The 20,368-nt window shown below is 38.6% G+C and overlaps 1 protein-coding gene across 5 annotated transcripts in view; it reads right to left on the reverse strand.

Moving 5' to 3' along the window:
* Positions 1-4,020: 4,020 nt before the first annotated feature.
* MON2 (MON2 homolog, regulator of endosome-to-Golgi trafficking) overlaps positions 4,021-20,368 on the reverse strand; it is a 117,156-nt gene continuing 100,808 nt past the window's right edge. For all 5 annotated transcript variants that reach the window (XM_060195005.1, XM_007516871.3, XM_007516870.2 and 2 more), the window contains 3 exons: positions 18,282-18,489; positions 12,953-13,035; positions 4,021-4,691 (listed from right to left, as the gene is read on the reverse strand). In XM_060195005.1, coding sequence (XP_060050988.1) covers positions 4,528-4,691; positions 12,953-13,035; positions 18,282-18,489 — 455 coding nt within the window. In that variant the 3' untranslated portion in view covers positions 4,021-4,527. The remainder of the gene's footprint in view (positions 4,692-12,952; positions 13,036-18,281; positions 18,490-20,368) is intronic.

The following is a 20,368-nucleotide window of genomic DNA, read 5'->3' on the forward strand; positions in this document are numbered from 1 at the left end:
TCAATTGGTCCAACCTCTGTGGAGAACAGTCTGGAGAACTCTCAGAAGGCTAGAAATGGACCTACCCTATGACCCTGCAATTCCCCTCCTGGGGATATATCCTAAGGAACCCAACACATCCATCCAAAAAGATCTGTGTACACATATGTTCTTGGCAGCACAATTTGTAATAGCCAAAACCTGGAAGCAACCCAGGTGTCCAACAACAGATGAGTGGCTGAGCAAGTTGTGGTATATATACACAATGGAATACTACTCAGCTGTAAAAAATGGTGACTTCACCATTTTCAGCCGATCTTGGATGGACCTTGAAAAAATCATGTTGAGTGAAATAAGTCAGAAACAGAAGGATGAATATGGGATGATCTCACTCTCAGGCCGAAGTTGAAAAACAAGATTAGAAAAGAAAACACAAGTCGAACCTGAAATGGAATTGGAGTATTACACCAAAGTAAAAGACTCTGGGGTGGGTGGGTAGGTGGGGAGAATACAGGTCCATGAAAAATGATGAATGAAATAGTGGGGGTTGTATTGCTAAATGGGAATCTGGGGAATGTTATGCATGTAAAAAAAAAAAAAAAAAGAAGTAGAAACGCAAAGCAGAAATTGCCTGAGTTTGGAGTATGACACCAAAGTAAGAAAGCAGAAGTATACTAGAGTTTGCAGTGAGTACCTCCCTAATACTTCCTCTCCACTTTTCCAAGCTTTGGGTCCATGATTGCTCAACAATTTGTTTGGCTTTGTATGTTAACTCTCTTTTCAGTCACCAGGTTCCAGGTGTCATCAGGATGCCGGCCAGACTTCCCCGGATTGAAGACACCACCAATGTGTCCTGGAGCTCAGCTTCCCCAGAGACCCATCCTACTAGGGAAAGAGAGAGGCAGACTGGGAGTATGGACCGACCAGTCAACGCCCATGTTCAGCGAGGAAGCAATTACAGAAGCCAGACCTTCTACCTTCTGCAACCCACAATGACCCTGGGTCCATGCTCCCAGAGGGATAGAGAATGGGAAAGCTATCAGGGGAGGGGGTGGGATATGGAGATTGGGTGGTGGGAATTGTGTGGAGTTGTACCCCTCCTACCCTATGGTTTTGTTAATTAATCCTTTCTTTAATAAAAAAAAAAAAAGAGTAAAGGCATGTAAAGTGACTTTTTTCCTAACTTTTTAAAAATTATATTTATTTGATAGAGACTGCTAGAAATCGTGAGGAAAGCAGATATAGAGAGGGAGAAGGACAAAGAGACACCTATACCACTGCTTCACCGCTCATGAAGCTTCCCTCCTTGAACCCAAGCCCCTGTGCATTGTAACATGTGAGCTCAACCCAGTGCACCACCACCCAACCCTTAAAAGTGACTCTCTAAATCAGACTTTTTTTTTTTTGAGAGAGAGATTCGGAGAGAGAAATACACAGAGAGAAACACCAGAGCACTGCTCAGCTCTGGCTTAAGGTGCTGCCGGGGATTGAACCTGGGACTTATGAGCCTCAGGCATGAGGATCTCTTTGCATAACCATTATGCTATCTCCCCTAAATCAGACTTTTAAGCACATTCTTTTTCTTTTGGCACCTAAGTGGTTCCTACTAAATAAATATACACTATAAAACCAACAAAACATTAACACTAGTTATAAAGAAATACTAAATAAGATGATACAAAATTACTTTTCTTTTTGGAGATGGTAGCATTCTAGGAAATGAAAAACATAAGCAATTCAAGTTGAAAACTAGTTTGTTTTCTTTAGGGAAACATGTCTGTTATCCTTCAATCTATATAAATAAATTGTATATAAATTTATATATGTTATACTGTCAGTGACCAAAATGTGAGCATATAAAGCTTAAAACTTATTACATTGATAACGCAACAAGTGCCACCCCAGCATGCTTCACTTCAGACTGTGTCCAGAGACTTCAGGTGTGGAATGACAACCCTTCAGCTTCATTACTCGGGTGAGACCTTTCCTTTCATAGTATTCTCTAACTCCATCCCAGGTGGTTCACTTCCTAACAAAGTCCCCAAACCTAGATATAGACCAGGTTCCAGGCGATAGAGCCTATGTTCACACGTATCCATAAACCAGGGCGAATATATACCTGATATATACAATGATAATATATATCCCAAAGAATATTACTACTAGCGTTTCATGTATGACTAGTTTTAATCACATGGTAAAATGCTCTTAGCTTTGGGAGTTTCCCTTTTGAGTCTCTTAGTACTTAGTGATCTCAAACAATACAGTTCTTTTAGTCACTACAAAACCCAATTCATTCTAACAAGACAAGGGTAATGTGTTAACTCTTCCCACGGATCATGATACTTAGAAAATGAAGCATAAAAGAATGCCTGACTGAAGTAGACAGATTGCTAGTGATGACTACTGGGTGTGGCTAAAGATTTCTGGGATGAAAATCCTGTCAAATTATACCACCAAAGCAGGTCCACTTTGCTAGTCATTGAGATTGGCAGTGATTACCCCATTATATGATATTAACATATCCACTACAGTTGTTTTAATGTGCGGGGCATTGTCCCGGTATTTAAAAGTAATATAATACCAGCTAAAACTACTTGGTTTATATAAATATATGCTAATTTAAATTTCACTGGAAAATATTTTATTGTAACTGGTCTGTTATCTCTCAATAAACATTTTTATAGCATGTTAGTTCTGGTATCTTTTTAAAGTGTTGCTGATATTCTATTTCAGCTTTATGGAGATTTTTCTAATCCCAAATTTAATATACCCAAATACAGAAAAATACACAACTTTATTTTTTCACAACTTTCTTTAAGAAAATGCTGAAGATAAAAATCTAGGTAATGTCATACTTCTACCTTAATTTTAATTATAAAATAGAAATTCATTGATTTGTGTAAATAAAAATAATACCCCCTTAAGAAAAACTTAGGTATTTACAGATAATAGTGCAAATTAAATATCTAAACAATTACATGCCTCAAAATGGTAGCTCATTCACCGTTCAGTTCCAATGTCTTCCTGTAGTTTTATAATTATTCTGGAGAGACTGAAATTTATAAATTCTATGAAAATCAAAGGTTTCCCAGCACACTAAAAATAAGTCCAACACCATTATAATTTCTTATGAATAATCATTGTTTTAAACATCTTTGAAACTTCACATAAATGATCATGAAAATTAAGTCAAATGAAAAGTATCATAATTCATTAAATAAAAAGTACAGTGTGCTAGGTCAGTGTTTTTTTTTTTTTTTTTTATGAAACAAGTCAACATATTCAAGAATGCTTTTCTTCACTAGGATATATAGGGAAGTAAAACAAAATTAGCATTTTACTCCATGACAGAAAGCTTACTGCACTTCTAAGTGTTTCACTAGCTCCAAAAATACATCTCTCATTGTTTCAGAACACACACACACACACACACACACACACACACACACACACACACACACGCACACACACAATATTTTTAGGTTATAGTAATTTTTCTTCTTGAGAAAACATTACAAAATGAAACACAGAAATAACTACACAGGCAAATTTCTAGGAAATCTGAAATCATCTTGCCTGGCTCTTAATTCAAAGATAGTGACAAATGTGTTAGTCAGGGGGTGGGGGAATCAGTAGAAATATAAAATATGAAAAGTCTTTAAAATTCAGACAGCAAATATAAAAACAGACTTATGTGAAAGCTGGGAAAGATATTTAAAGAAATGAGGTATGATGAAGTCATAGTGCTACAATATCTTTCAATGTATTAATAACCTGTATTCCAAAATTGCAAAATCAGCAAATCAACTATTTGCTTCTGTGTTCACATGGCCTTTCTGGTAAGATGTTTAATAGTCACTAGTAAACACATTGAAAATAAGCATGAAGCTAACTGCATGATCATATGATGAGCATATGCTGTTTAGGAAGGCAAATTATAAAAAAAATGTAAGCAAACAATTATGTATTAATAATAAATATAGCATCAAGCATTTAACATTATCAATATTTAAAAATCTTAAATAATAAGTGCAACTATTTTATACAGAACTGTACCCTTTATTATACACACAGTATATCAGTTCCCTTTGTTTACAAAGGCTGGTCATAGATAATATGGAATGTTACAGTACCATCTTGCATAAAATTTTAGTACAACTTTATACTTGAAAAAGGGTGCAAAACACCAGCCTAATAAATCTGACTGAAATATCTTTTCTTTCTTTTTAAAAAGTACATCATTAACACAGACACCACAAACTGTACATAAGCTCACTTTTAAATCACCAGTTGAAGTTATGGTAGCAGGTCTGTTATTAACTCTCTCATCAGTTTAATTAATTAAAGGTTTGTACTCCTCATTCAGGAGACCTAGTTGACATGTAAGCTTGTAATATGAATTACTGAACTCAGGTAAGTACAATTTAAAGGAGACCAACAACAGCTGCCAAGAATAATTTGAAAAAAAAAATCCTTCTTTCAGAACACTCACTGAAGAGCAAACATTCTTTGAATAATTTTCTTCATTAAATGCATTGTGGCTGATCAGGATTCTCCATTTTGAACTCTAGATGCTGGTGGGTGCATAAAATCCTTAAAGGGAACTAGTGCCTCTTTAAGTGCAGAGCAGACATCTGAAGACGAGCAGGTGATGCATTCTACCAAAGTTGGGTATAAGGCAATTACTTGAGCCCAGGTATTCCCATCAACTGTAAGGCAAACAAATAAAAAAATAAATTAAATTAAATTATATATGTATGTATGTATATATATATAATGCATCAAACAGGGTGGACTTAAATAACAGATATTATCAAGTTATATAAATATAGTTCTTTAAACAATATAAATTTTAAAAATTATGATATATGAAATTCCACAAGTCTATGTTTTCCTTTATAAAATTTAAAACATTTCCTGTTATATTTTAAAGAGCATAAGGAAAAATATACTATGGTCAGTGTTCAGAGTGATCAATGCCCCCCAAAATTGAATAAATCATAGTTTATTGAATAAATCATAGTTTAAATGATACTCATTTTGTGAAGGCCTTGGAAGGGGACGAAATAAGCTGGAATAATATTAAGTCTGTCATTTTCAGCACAATTGCCAAAGAGTATAGTGTATATTTCAAAAACAATTACACAATAATTCAATTTTTTTCTGATTTTGTGGGCTAAAAATTGAAATAACTTGAACGGTTTCCAAGCAATGTCTTTGATATCCATGTCAATTTCAAATGACTACAAAGGTCCATTCCTCTTGTGCTTTTTCTTTATCATTAATGTGTATCATCACTAGGTATAAAATGTAGTGCAGGAGAGACATGTCTGCTTTCCTCACTAGTATCTTGAACTACAGCAGAGTGCTACTTGGTGACTAAGTAAAACTGTTAGAATCCAATCTGTTCATAATTTTCATATACTCTGATCACATATCACTATTCTATATTTCTTATAAGTAGTGTGCATATTACTGAGAAGTCAGTAAACAATAAAAGCAACTGGCAGATTTTTTCTTAGAAAATCTACATATACAGCTTTTCTTGTATTAAAAGTCAGTGGGCGGTATAGTAGAAAGAAATGAACATGAGGATTGGGGAAAATACCACAGCAGCTGATGCAACAAAATTTCACGCTTAAGGTTCAGAGACCCTAGATTCAAGTCGTGGCAACACCGTAAGCCAGAGTTCAGCTGTGTGATCTGGTTATAAATCATTATTATAATTATTATTTCAAATTTTATTATTATTATTTTAATACTTCTTTTAAATATATATATATATATTCATTTATTTATTTTCCCTTTTGTTGCCCTTGTTTTTTATTGTTGTTACTGATGTCATTGTTGTTGGATAGAACAGAGAGAGAAATGGGGGGGGGAGACAGAGAGGGGGAGAGAAAGATAGACACCTATAGACCTGCTTCACCGCTTGTAAAGCAACTCCCCTGCAGGTGGGGAGCCGGGGGCTCGAACCGGGATCCTTACGCTGGTCCTTGTGTTTTGTGCCACGTGCGTTTAACCACCCGACCTGCTTATTATTATTATTGTTGTTGCCACCAAGGTTATGCTGGGGGCTTAGTGCCTGCACGAGGGCTCTACCCTTCTTGGTGGCTTTTTTTTTTTTTCCTGACAGAAACAGAGTGTGTGAGAGAGGGAGAGAGATAGTGAAAGATAAAAAGAGATACCTGTCATTAATAACAAATTAAAACAAAGAGCGAGAGAGAGACCTGCAGCACTGCTCTATCACTCGTAGACTTCCCCCCTGCAAGTCAGGATCTGGGACTTGAATCTAGTTATTGTACACTGTGCACTCTGCCAGCACCAGGTGCACTGCCCCATAAATATATTTTAAAAACAGAACAGAATATTATGCTTAAAGAGTTTTTATTGCATTTTTCACTCAAGCTTACTGAGCGCCAACTAAGTGCCCAAAAATCTTTCTGAAATAAGGTAGCGCTTGGTGTCCTTGGTAAAGTCATATAATGTCTCTTTATCTCAACTTCTGCTGTTAAAACAAAGGAATGGGTTTTTTAAACTGGTGCTGCTCAAATTCTTTTTTATTTCTTTTTTTTTAAGTTATTATTCATTTTCTGGATAAAGAAAGAAAGAAACTGAGAGGAAAGGGAGAGGTACAGAGGGAGAGAGAAAGAGAGACACCTGCAGCACAGCAGCTGGGGGCTTGAGCCGTGGTCCTTGTGTGCACTGCAACATGTATGCTTTACCAGGTGCGCCACCTGTCCCTTCAAGTTACTTAAAAAAAATAAAATTGGGAGTCAGGTGGTAGTGCAGTGAGTTAAGTGCACGTGGCGCAAAGCACAAGGACCTGTGTAAGGATCCCGGTTCAAGCCCCCGGCTCCCCACCTGCAGGGAAGTTGCTTCACAGGCGGTGAAGCAGGTCTGCAGGTGTCTATCTTTCTCTCCACTTCTCTGTCTTCCCCTCCTCTCTCCATTTCTCTCTGTCCTATCCAACAACGATGACAACAATAACTATAACAATAAAACAACAAGGGCAACAAAAGGGAATAAGTAAATAAAAAATAATAAAATAAAATCATGCTGTAATGTGAGAAAGTATATATGATCTTTTGTAAATTCATAATTCACATGAATTTATTAAAGATGTGTTAGAAAAACAAGTTTATCTAATCCAGAGTTTCTGGAATTAATTTGACTATTTTTTTTTCATTAAAAATCTGGCATCACTTATCATCACTAATATTCATTACTCAGTATATATTTTAGGAAATATATTATTCAAACTTAAGAAGGAAATTATCTTATATTCTGTAATATGGATGAGTCCTGAAGTTAAACTAAGTGAAAGAACTGAGTCACAAAAAAAGACAAATACATAATTCAACTTACATGTGGTACTTAAACGTAGTCAAAAATTAACAAGCGCTTGGAAGAATGGGAAATGAGTTACTGCTTAACCAGGATACAGTGTAAATTATAAAATGAAAAGATTTATAGAAGAAAAAATTTATAAAAAAAAGAGATGGTGTTGAAAGTTATACAACAATATGAGTGTATTTAATACTATTCTAAACTACAACATAAAAATTGCTGCCACGCAGAAGACCTCATCAACGTGTCCTGGAGCCTAACCTCTCCAGAGCCCTACCCCACGGGGGAAAGATAGAGATAGGCTGGAGGTATGGATACAACTGCTAACACCCATGTCCAGCAGAGAAGCAATTATAGAAGCCAGAACTCCCACCTTCTACACCCCATAAAGCACTTTGGTTTATAATCCCAGAGGGCTCTGAACTCCAGTTCCATCAGGACCCAGACAGAAAAGAAGAAAAAAGGAAAGACAGTCAGAAGCAGTAATAGGTGTAGGTGTGATTTAGAAAAGAAGGCAGGATCATTAAAAAAAAAATGGGTATATATATGCAGTTTCCAATGGAGGGAATGGAAACACAGAACTCTGGTGGTGGGAATAATGTGGAATTATACCCCTTAGCTTAAAATTTTGTAAATCAGTATTAAATCACTAACAGAAAAATCTGTTTTTTAAATTGGATCACATTATGATAAATTTTAAGTTAAATGGATTTTATCACAATAAAAAGTTTGTATAGGGGGTCGGGCAGTAGCTCAGTGAGTTAAGTGCACATGGTGTGAAGTACAAGGACCAGCATAAGGATCCCAGTTTGAGCCTCTGACTCCCCACATGCAGGGGACGTAGCTTCACAGGCGGTGAAGCAGGTCTACAAATGTCTATCTTTCTCTCCCCCTCTGTCTTCCCCTCCTCTCTCAATTTCTCTCTGTCCTACCCAACAATAATAACAGCAATAACAATAAAGGCAACAAAAATGATTTTTAAAAAAAGGCCTCTAGGAGCAGTGGATTCATAGTGCAGGAACTGAGCTCCAGCAATAACCCTGGAGTCAATAAATAAATAAATAAAGTTTGTGTAGGCTGAAGTCTATTTAGACTGTCCCTAGTGGAGAATGAACTGATCAAGTATGGTAGATTACATGAAAAAACAAAAATATCTTACTCAAGGTAACTTATTCAACTCAAGGTTGTCAAATTTGTTAAAATATTTTTCAGAAGTGGTCCAGGAGGTGGCACAGTGGATAAAGCTTTGGGCTCTCAAGCATGATGTCCTAAGTTAACCCTCTGGGTTTCTTGAACCTTTATGTCTTTTATGTTGTCTACACTAGAGAAGTTCTCAGCTATTATGTCCTAAAGAATGCTTTCTTCCCCTCCCTCTCTTTCTTCCTTTGGTAAGCCGACAATGGCTTTTGAACAATTTCTTTTGAAGTCATCCCATAGGTCTCTGTTGTTGTGTTCAGTATTTCTTAATCTCTTTTTGAGACCTCTTACTTCTTTTTTAGTTGTCTCTTAATTTGTCCTCGATCTTGTTAATTCTGTCTCAGCCTCATTTATTCTATTCTCTCTCCCTTCTACTGTTTTCTGGAGTTCATCTATTCTGTTCCCCTGTTCTGATACTGTTTTAGCTTGTTTAGCTAGTTTTGTTCTTAGCTCAGCTATTTCAGCTTTCAGCTCTCAAATAACCTTGAGATAATTAGTGTTTTCTTCCAGGGTCTCATTTGTTGTTTCTGTATTTCTGATGACAATTCTTTCAAACTCTTTACTCACTCCTGTGATTATTTCATTATCTCGTGTTTGTATGTTAACCTCATTATTTTGTGCTTCAACCTTTGGGGGGCTTTTAGCTGGGCTCTTGTCCTAGTTCATTTCTCCAATATTTCTTCTTGTTGGTTTAACCATTTTATATAGTATGTTATGAGGTCCTTCTCTCAGTACTTTTCAAATTACTGATCACTCTTGCCTGGATTGACTTGTGTCTAAGTAAGGTAATTAAAGGGTTCACAGTTGTTGAAATTGACAGTTGTTTCAATATTATTTTAATCCCTGAGTTGGAGCTAAGTGGCTTAAAAGCCTCTTTTGTTCTTTTTCTTCCCTGTAGGCTATGGGAGCCTGAGGGCTTTTAAACTATAAGTAGGCTTCTTAGCTTAATCACTGACTCCTGACCAAGAGATAAAACAGGGTGGGGCAGAGATAATCCAGTGGTTATGCAAAGAGACTTTCATAGCCTCACTGATAGGCCACTGAGGTATAGATCTTCTCCTGAGTTTCCTGGTTAATTCTCTGTCCCCTGGTGTCAGCACAGGGCCTCCCTGCCGCTGCTACAGCTTCTGAGGGCAGTAGCAATGGAGACTCACAGTTTGCATTTGGTGAGTCTCAGGGGGGAGTCCTCTCCTCCCTTCAGCCGTCCCCTTGTTGGTGAAACGGACTGGAGGTGGTGCCTCAACTGGTAAACTGCCGGACTGTTACAACCACTTACTCTCACCCTAGGCTCCTCTCTGTCCACGAGCCATATGTGTTTGCACTCACTGGTGATTCTGTGGGTTCCTGAAGTCGTTGTAGTTCTGTCTTTTTGTGGCACCAGGTGGTTTCCTTTGGTATTCCTCTATCTTTTTATTATTAGTTTTGGATATGTAAACCAGGTATATATTAACTACCAATTCATATTATAAATAAAGATCTGTAAAAATGACTTTTAAAAATTTCCCAAAGACAAAGTCCCACAAGTATTCCCTCCCTTACTAGAAAAATCCAAAATAAATAAAAAGAGTTATACTAAGTAGAACTTGGACTGGAGTTGGTGTATTGCACCAAAAAATAAAAGACTCTGGACTGGGAGGGAGGGTTCAATTCCTGGAACTTGATGGCAGAGGAGGATCTAGTGGGGGTTATATTGTTATGTGGAAATGTTCTGCATGCACAAACTATTGTATTTTACTGTCGAGTGTAAACCATTATAAAAAAAATTCCTCTAAAGGTCTCTTTAATTTTGAAATAATAAATGTATAAGGTCATTTATTTAAAAAAATTGAGCTCTGAGGAGTTGGGCAGTAGTGCAGTGGGTTAAGCGCAGGTGGCGCAAAGTTCAAAGACCAGCTGAAGGACCCCTGTTCAAGCCCCCAGCTCCCCACCTGCAGGGGGGTCACTTCACAGGCAGTGAAGCAGGGCTATAGGTGTCTATCTTTCTCTCCTCCTCTCTGTCTTCCCCTCCTCTCTCCATTTCTCTCTGTCCTATCCAACAATGATGACATCAATAACAAAAACAATAAAACAGTAAGGGCAACAAAAGGGAATAAATAAATATAAAAATAAATAAAAATTAAAAATTAACTTCTAAACATATCTGGGGGTATATATCTTGGGTATATATTCCAAATTTTATGGTGACTTCTGATCTTGAATTAATGGTGGACTGTCTACAATAAGTTCAATATATTTCTGCTGAGAAAACCCGACTTTCTTTTTTTTTTAATTTATTTTTTTATTTATTTATGTTCCCTTTTGTTGCCCTTGTTCCTTTTCATTGTTGTTGTAGTTATTGTTGTTGTTACTGATGTTGTCATTGTTAGATAGGACAGAGAGAAATGGAGAGAGGAGGGGAAGAGAGAGGGGGAGAGAAAGATAGACACATGTAGACCTGCTTCGCCACCTGTGAAGCGACTTCCCTGCAGGTGGGGAGCCGGAGGCTTGAACCAGTATCCTTACACCAGTCCTTGTGCTTTGCGCCACATGCGTTTAACCCGCTGTGCTACCGCTGGACTCCCCTGACTTTCTTTATGTTATGTTCCTTCCCTCCCTTCTTCGCTCTCTCCCTGCTTCTATAGTTCTTTCCCTCCCTCCTTTAATTTGAAACATAATCCACATGCGAGAATAACCGATCAATTTAGAATACTATTGGAAAGAAGGAATGGAGGGAGGGAGAGAGGGAGCTGGACGGTGGCAGACCTACTTGAGTGCACTTGTTACCATACACAAAGACCCTGGTTCAAGTCTCTACAGTGCTCACTTATGAGGGCTGGAGGGAGCTTCAACAGCAGTGAAGCAGTGCTGCAGGTGTGTCTCTTTCTATCTTCCCTTCCATCTCAGCTTTTTCTCTGTCTCTATCCAAATAATAAATGAATAGTATGAATAAAATAAGAGTTAGACTATAGCATTCTTTGCATTTGGTAGGTAATGATAAATCTTTTTTTTTTCTTTTCTTTTGTGGAGCTGGGGCTTTACATATGTAAAGCTATTTCACTGAGGTAGAGATAGAGAGGAGAGGTACTACAACACCAGAGATTACTTCTGTGTTATATCACCTCCCATGTGGTACTTGAGCCTGGCCTGCACATAGCAAAGCACACACTGTATATGATGAATTATCACTCTGATCTGTATGATTTTTCTATTATGCTTTATAATGATGAAAAAATGAATGATCTAAGCTGAACTTCTGGAAAACTCATTTTCAGCTGTAAAGAATAAATCTGGGGAGTCGGGCTGTAGCGCAGCGGGTTAAGCGCAGGTGGCGCAAAGCACAAGGACCGGCATAAGGATCCCGGTTCGAACCCGGCTCCCCACCTGCAGGGGAGTCGCTTCACAGGCGGTGAAGCAGGTCTGCAGGTGTCTATCTTTCTCTCCCCCTCTCTGTCTTCCCCTCCTCTCTCCATTTCTCTCTGTCCTATCCAACAACGACAACAACAATAATAACTGCAACAATAAAAAACAACAAGGGCAACAAAAGGGAATAAATAAATAAAATAAATATTAAAAAAAAGAATAAATCTGATAGGGATAAGTAGCAGAAAAAAGAAGAAAATGAAAAAGGGTTATAAAAATGACTCGTGGGGGTTGAATAGTTATGTGGAAAACTGAGAAAGGTTATGCATGTATAAATTATTGTATTCTACTGTCGACTGTAAACCATTAATTCCCCCAATAAAGAAATTAAAAAATATGACTCAAGGGACTGGATGGTAGCTCAGCGAGTTAAGCGCATATGGTGCGAAATGTAAGGACTGCTGTAGAATCCCAGTTCGAGCCTCTGGCTCCCCACCTGCAGGTGTCACTTCACATGCAGTGTCTGCAGGTCTGCAGGTGTTTTTCTCTTCCCTTCTCTGTTTTCCCCTCCTCTCTCCATTTCTCTCTGTCCTATCAAACAACAATGACAGCAGTAACAACAATGAACAATAAAAATGAGGGCAATAAAAGGGAAAAGATTAAAAAAAAATACTATGACTCAAAATTACTTATACAGTTTATATTTACATAGTTAGTCAGTACAAATATACAATGAAAACTGCCTTCCCCCCACCAAAAAATTCAGTGTTGTTTATTCTGTTAGAAATATATATTGTCCATGACACACTATGATTTCAAGCCAATTTAGTAAAAAAATAAATAAATAAACAAAAGTCAGCTAAGTTGTTTTATAACATAAAGACAAAACATACATATTAATTCTATTTAAATAACATTTTAATGGACTAGATGTCCTGCTGTCATTAGAACTAAAGAAAATAAAGTCACTCCAAAAAATGCTAATTACTAAAGTTCCACTAGTTTAATAATAACAAAATATACCACAAACAGAACAGAACATAAGTGTTAAGAATTTAGAATAACTGGGTTTCTAAGCACTTACCATTCTCAGGCTGAGTTTTCTTAAGTGAATCAATGAGAGTACTGACTGCTTTTAAAACAAATATGATTTCTGTTACTTGCTGCCTAGAAAAAAAAGATGGGAAATTATTTCTTTTTAAAAATATTTATTTATTTACTTTTGTTGTCCATAAATATTTATTTTTTATTCCCTTTTGTTGCACTTGTTTGATTATTGTAGTTATTAAGAGTTGTCGTCGTTGTTTGGATAAGACAGACAAAAATGGAGAGAGGAGGGGAAGACAGAGAAGGGGAGAGAAAGATAGACACCTGCAGACCTGCTTTACCGCCTGTGAAGCGACTCCACTGCAGGTGGGGAGCCGGGTTCAAACCGGGATCCTTATGCCGGTCCTTGTGCTTCGTGCCATGTGCACTTAACCTGCTGTGCTACTGCCCGACTCCCTGGGAAATAATTTCTATCAAGATGCTAATATGTGTCATGTATATTTATTTATTTGTTTATTAGAGAGGAGGAAAGAACCAGAGCATGTGATACCAGGAACTGAACTTGGAATCTGGGGGGGGGAGGCAGGAGAAGTGAGAAGGAGAGCGGGAAGAGGAGGAAGGAGAGTGGGAAGAGGAGGAAGGAGAGCAGGAAGAGGAGGAAGGAGAGCGGGAAGAGGAGGAAGGAGAGCGGGAAGAGGAGGAAGGAGACTGGGAAGAGGAGGAAGGAGAGTGGGAAGAGGAGGAAGGAGAGCGGGAAGAGGAGGAAGGAGAGTGGGAAGAGGAGGAAGGAGAGCAGGAAGAGGAGGAAGGAGAGCGGGAAGAGGAGGAAGGAGACTGGGAAGAGGAGGAAGGAGAGCGGGAAGAGGAGGAAGGAGAGCAGGAAGAGGAGGAAGGAGACTGGGAAGAGGAGGAAGGAGAGCGGGAAGAGGAGGAAGGAGACTGGGAAGAGGAGGAAGGAGACTGGGAAGAGGAGGAAGGAGAGCGGGAAGAGGAGGAAGGAGACTGGGAAGAGGAGGAAGGAGACTGGGAAGAGGAGGAAGGAGACTGGGAAGAGGAGGAAGGAGAGCGGGAAGAGGAGGAAGGAGAGCGGGAAGAGGAGGAAGGAGAGCGGGAAGAGGAGGAAGGAGAGCGGGAAGAGGAGGAAGGAGAGCGGGAAGAGGAGGAAGGAGAGCGGGAAGAGGAGGAAGGAGAGTGGGAAGAGGAGGAAGGAGAGCGGGAAGAGGAGGAAGGAGACTGGGAAGAGGAGGAAAGAGAGCGGGAAGAGGAGGAAGGAGAGCGGGAAGAGGAGGAAGGAGACTGGGAAGAGGAGGAAGGAGACTGGGAAGAGGAGGAAGGAGACTGGGAAGAGGAGGAAGGAGAGCGGGAAGAGGAGGAAGGAGACTGGGAAGAGGAGGAAGGAGAGCGGGAAGAGGAGGAAGGAGAGCGGGAAGAGGAGGAAGGAGACTGGGAAGAGGAGGAAGGAGAGCGGGAAGAGGAGGAAGGAGAGAGGGAAGAGGAGGAAGGAGACTGGGAAGAGGAGGAAGGAGAGCGGGAAGAGGAGGAAGGAGAGCGGGAAGAGGAGGAGGAAGAGGAACAGCAGGAGAAGCAACAGCAAACAAACTCTAAGACATGAGAACTATGGTGGTTATCTTTCAGAGATGGGAGGGTAGGGAACTATACAATGTAATTTTACAATCTTGTAATCTACTGTTAATCACAAATTAAAAATGAGAAAAAGTTACAGATGCATTATACTATAAAAATATCAAACATGATAAAATAGGTTTAAGTTATTTTTTACATTTTTAGAAAAAAATGTAGACATGTAAGTCACTTTGCAGATAGGATTTATAGTTATGTTACAATCAACTACTGACTTAAAAGATAGAGTGGGGAAAGCAATTTCCTTATACAAATAAAAGTTCAGTGATATAATATTTCATGTAACTTCACAAAACTGAAAACTTTTTGTAGTATATACTTTCAAACCTTTCTATAGTTCTATTCTAATTACACCCTAAAAGGGATTTTCCAAAACTTAAAAGGAAATAAAGATTACTATGGACTATAAGCTTGGTCTGACAGGGACTCATAGGTTGTACAGCCTCCTGTGCTAAATATGAATATATATGTGCCCTGGGTTAGATCAGCCCTAATCCTGCTTACTAGTTCTACTCTCAACTCTGACACCATCTTTCCAGACAGTATTTCTAGTTCACCCCATGTTAGCTATTAAGCTCAAGCAAAGATTATTAAGACAGGCTCCTAGGAGCCTTCCTAAAATAGACTTCCTAGCTTTCTTCTACCCTAAGTTTACTTTCATATGCTCTATTTCTACTTTATGGTTCTTGTTTACTAAACATTTTGTCCTGCTTTTTTTTTTTTTTTTTTTTTAATCTTACTGCATTTTGGCCACCAAGTTCCAGATGATTCTATCCTAACTTCCCTGGGCAGATGACCTCACCAATGCTTCCTTGAACCTCACCTCTCCAGAGCCCTACCCCACTAAAGAAAGATAGAAACAGGCTGGGGGTATGGATCAACCTGCCAATGCCCATGTCCAGCAGAGAAGCAATTACAGAAGTCAGAAGTACCACCTCTGCACCCTCCAAAAGAATTTTGGCCTATATTCCAAGAGGGATAAACAACTGGGAAGTTTCCAATGGAGGGGATGGGACACAGAACTCTGGTAGTGGAGACTGTATGGAATACAGTTTCCTATTCCCTTACAACCTTGTAAATCAATATTAATTCACTAATTCAAAAATGTGCTCCTGGACAGGAGAAATAACATTATGGTTGTGTTTAAGACTTTCATGCTTGATACCCTGAGGATGCAGATACAACCTCCAGCACCACCATAAACCAGAGCTGAGTTGTGCTCTGTTCTTGCTCTCTCCGAATCTTTTTCTTTCTTTCTTTTTTTTAAAAAAGATTTTATTTATTTATTAATGAGAAAGGTAGGAGAAAGAGAGAGAAAGAAGCAGACATCAGTCTTCTACGTGTGTTACCAGGGATTGAACTCAGGAACTCATACTTGAGAGTCTAATGCTTTATCCAATGTGCTACTTCCCAGACCACTCTGTCTTTTTGTTGTTGTTGTTCTAGTTATTGTTGTTGCTGTTACTGATGTTGTCGTTGTTGGATAGGACAGAGAGAAATGGAGAGAGGAGGAGAAGATGGAAAGGGGGAGAGAAAGATAGACACCTGCAGACCTGCTTCACCACCTGTGAAGCAACTCCCCTGCAGGTGGGGAGCCGGGGCTCAAACCGGGATCCTTACGCGGTCCTTGCGCTTTGTACCACCTGCGCTTAACTCACTGCACTACAGCCGGACTCCCTATTTGTTTTATTTTAATGAGAGAGAGATACAGAAAAAGACAGAGTGGTAGGGGAGTTGGGCGGTAGCGCAACAGGTTAGGCCCACGGGCATGAACCTCAAGGATCCACGTAAGGATCCAGGTTCGAGCTCCTGGCTTGTCACCTCCAGGGGTGTCACTTCACAGTCGGTGAATCTTTATAAAAAAATAAATATAAAAAAATAAACCATATAAAAAAGGGTTACTATAATCTACCACATATTTAATCAAAGTCATAAAAATACATTTAGAATCACAATGGCACTTATTGAACTTTCTAATACAACAAATAAGAAACATGCTCACAACCTTAAGGTGACTATTTAGAGACACTAAAAATGAAAAAACCCGGGGTGGAAGATGGTGGCACATCAGGTTAGGTGCATGTTACTATGTCGTTACCATGTACAAGGACCAGGATTCACACCCCACTTCCCAGGAGGGATGCTTCATGAGAGGTGAAGCAGGTCTGCAGGTCCTATCTTTCTTTCTCCTTCTCTCTCTCTCTCCACTACCTCTCAGTTTCCTGTCTTATCAAATAGAAACAAAGGGGAGAAAATCCTTGTATAAGGTAGTCCGGCGGTAGCGCAGTGGGTTAAGCGCACGTGGCGCGAAGCCCAAGTATCAGCGGAAGGATCCTGATTGGAGCCCCAGCTCCCCACCTGCTGAGAGTCGCTTCAGAGGTGTGAAGCAGGTCTGCTGGTGTCTGTCTTTCTCTCTCCCTCTCTGTCTTCCCCTCCTCTCTCCATTTCTCTCTGTCCTATCCAACAATGACCACATCAATAATAACTACAACAATAAAACAAGGGCAACAAAAGGGAAAATAAATATTTTTTAACATCCTTGTGTAGAAGATCAATATAGCTTTATTACACTCGTTCTCAAAAACCTGCACTCTGTGGCTCTCCTCAGTTCCTTGTTCAAATATGTGTTAGTCTACAGAAAAGATTTTTCTAATACCATGACAAGGTACTATTTCAAGTCTTCCCTTGAAAGCATAGACTTACTTTACTATGCTTTAATGTAGCTTTTTACAAAAGATCCCTGGCACTTCGTGTGCCAGAATGATGCTTTGTTTTTTTCTCCCCCTCTTCCAATAATAACTAAATATTAAAATAAATACATAAAATAATAGGTCATATACCATAAATTATTATCACGCCATTTGATGAATTATGATCTATACCCTATAATTAGCTATAGCTTAGGAAAAAATCCTATATTCCCTTCCAATGGCATGACTTGGATATTTGAGAAGCAAATCAGTTTTGGGATAAGCACTTACACAGGCAAATTACCAAACAGACTAGACTGAGATTAGCTTACACATATCAAAAACAAAAACAAAAACAAAAACAAAAACTAAAGATGACTGAAAAATAAACAATAACTCCCAGAGTATGATTTAGCTTTCATTTTCATCCTAGGGAGATTTATAAATCCTTATCTAGAAATACTTGGCAGATGTATTTTAAAAAGTTATTTTTGGGAGTCCCGCGGTAGTGCATAGTGGGTTAAGCGCATGTGGTGGAAAGCGCAAGGACCGGCATAAGGATCCCGGTTCGAGCCCCTGGCTCCCCACCTGCAGGGACGTCGCTTCACAGGCGGTGAAGCAGGTCTGCAGGTGTCTTTCTCTCCCCTTCTCTGTCTTCCCCTCCTCTCTCCATTTCTCTCTGTCCTATCCAACAATAACATCAACAACAACAGCAATAATAATTACAACAATAAGAAAACAAGAGCAACAAAAGGGAAAACAAATAAATAAAAAATTTAAAAAGTCATTTTTTATTCTTCAATTCAAAATAGCAATTTGGAATGTGTATGTAACTTTGTTAAGAACTTGAAAAAACATTTCATAATAAATATATCTGCCGCAAAACTAAAAAATATTTATATAGCATGTGTCAAAATTATAAAGACTCAGCTTATGTTCAAATTAGTTATAAAAACACTTGGTTTTCAGAGAATTTGATTACTAAGAACGATGAAGTAAGTGCACATTATTTCTTTAGTATAATATAATAGATACCTTGGTAGAGGGCATTTACCGCTTAATCTTTCGTCTTCTATATAGCGATGTAGTACATCTTGAGATCTCTTTAAAAGCACAGAAAGTGCCATTCGTGAGATGTAGCCTTCTTGAGGTGTTGTGACTTTATTACTGAAGGAAAACTGGAGTAATGTTTCAAAACACATTTTAGAAAATTCTTCTCTCAAACGAATATCAATCTCTGCTTCTGTAAAATTAATGTTTTTGGTGGTTAATAGAAAGTTAAATTAATATTCTTTAAAGATGACAACTCTTAGAAATCTACATTAGAAAGAAATTCTTCAACTGATAAATGGAATCAACAAAAAACTTAAAGGTAGCAACATGTAGAGAAAGATACAGTAATAGCTCTATCTAGCCCCTTCTGTCTTCAGGACTACCTAAACTATTGATATTTCTTCCCTAGCATGATGTAGAGATCAAGTTTATTTCTTTGATAATTTCCTCTTCTGGCTTTTCCTATTTTCTTTCTTTTTATAAGAGCTATTGAAAGATGTCAGTGTCCCACACCAGATTTATTTGATTTTATTGTTTTTTGAAGATTTATTCTTTTTTTTTTTTTTTTTGCTTTTTAAAAATGTCTTTGTTTATTGGGTATTGTCAGAAATGGAGAGGGGAGAGAGACATAGAGAGACACCTGCAGCCCTGCTTCACCACTCATGAAGCTTTCCCCCTGCAGGTGGGGACCAGGGACTCGAACCAGAGTCCTTGTGCACTGTAATGTGTGTGCTCAACCAGGTGTGCCACCACCCAGCCCCAGATTTATTCTTTTTTAAAAAAAATTTTTATTATCTTTATTTATTTTTAGATAGAGACAGCCAGAAATTGAGAGGGAAGGGGTGACAGAAAGGGAGAGATAGAAAGACACCTGCAATACTGCTTTACCACTCGTGAAGCTTTTCCCCTGCAGGTGGGGACTGGGGGCTTGAACCCAGGTCCTTGAGCACTATAACACGTGTGCTGAACCAGGTGCCCCACCACCTGGTCCCCAGATTTATTTATTCTAACTATATCACTGCTCAACTCTGTCTCATGATGGTGCTTAGGATTGAAAATGGGACCCTTGGTGCCTCAAGCACAATAGCCTTTTTGCATAGCCAGTATGCTCAATCCCCAGCTTCAGAATTTTTGTATTTACTTCTGAAATTATCTACTGTCTTTATATTTAGGGTTATTTCTTTAGCATTTCCTTCCAATTCTACACTGAACTTGTTATTTCAGCTTTTGTGGTTTGTTTTACTAAAATTTCCCTTGTATTGAGTGGGTTTATTGTTTGTTTGTTTCAACCAAGATTATTGCTGGGACTTAGTGCCTGCCTACATGAACAGAGAGTGAGAGACAGAGAAGTAGAGAGGGAGAGTCATAGAGAGATACAGAAAGAGTGACATCTGCAACACTGCTCCACTGCTTGTGAGGCTTGCTCCTGCAAGTGGAAAGGAAGTCCTGAACTCAGGTCCTTGCTCACGGTAATGTGTATACTACCCAGTGTGCCACCATGTAGCCCAAGTGATATTTACTTATATTTATTTATTTATTTTTAAAGCTTTTATTCATATATTAATGAAAAAGATAGGAGAGAGACAAAACCAGACACCACTGTGGTACATGTGCTGCTGGGCATTGAACTCAGGACCTCATGCTTGAAAGTCTAATGCCCTATCCACTGCGGCATCTCCCGGACCACCTAAGTGAAATTTATTATAGCATTTTTTTCTTGTTCCGTGGATGTAAAATCTATTATCTCTTTGAGTGTCGTAGTTACAATAGTACTTTCATTTATTTTATTTATTTATTATTGGACAGAGACAGAGAAATTGAGAGAGGAGGGGGAGATAGGGGAAAAGACAGAGACATACCTGCAGCCCTACTTTACCACTCATGAGCTTTCCCCTGAAGGTGGAAACCAGGAGCTTGAATCTGGGTCCTAGTGCACTATAATGTGTGTACTTAACCAGGTGCATCACCACCTAGCCCTCAAAAATGTTTTCTATGACTACATTTTATGTTTCCTTTCAGTTTCTTTTTAGTCCCTCTTCATTTGTTGTGGTATTTTATGTTGGAGGATT

This window comes from Erinaceus europaeus, chromosome 7, assembly GCF_950295315.1.
Source record: "Erinaceus europaeus chromosome 7, mEriEur2.1, whole genome shotgun sequence".
Taxonomy (NCBI): Eukaryota; Metazoa; Chordata; class Mammalia; order Eulipotyphla; family Erinaceidae; genus Erinaceus; species Erinaceus europaeus.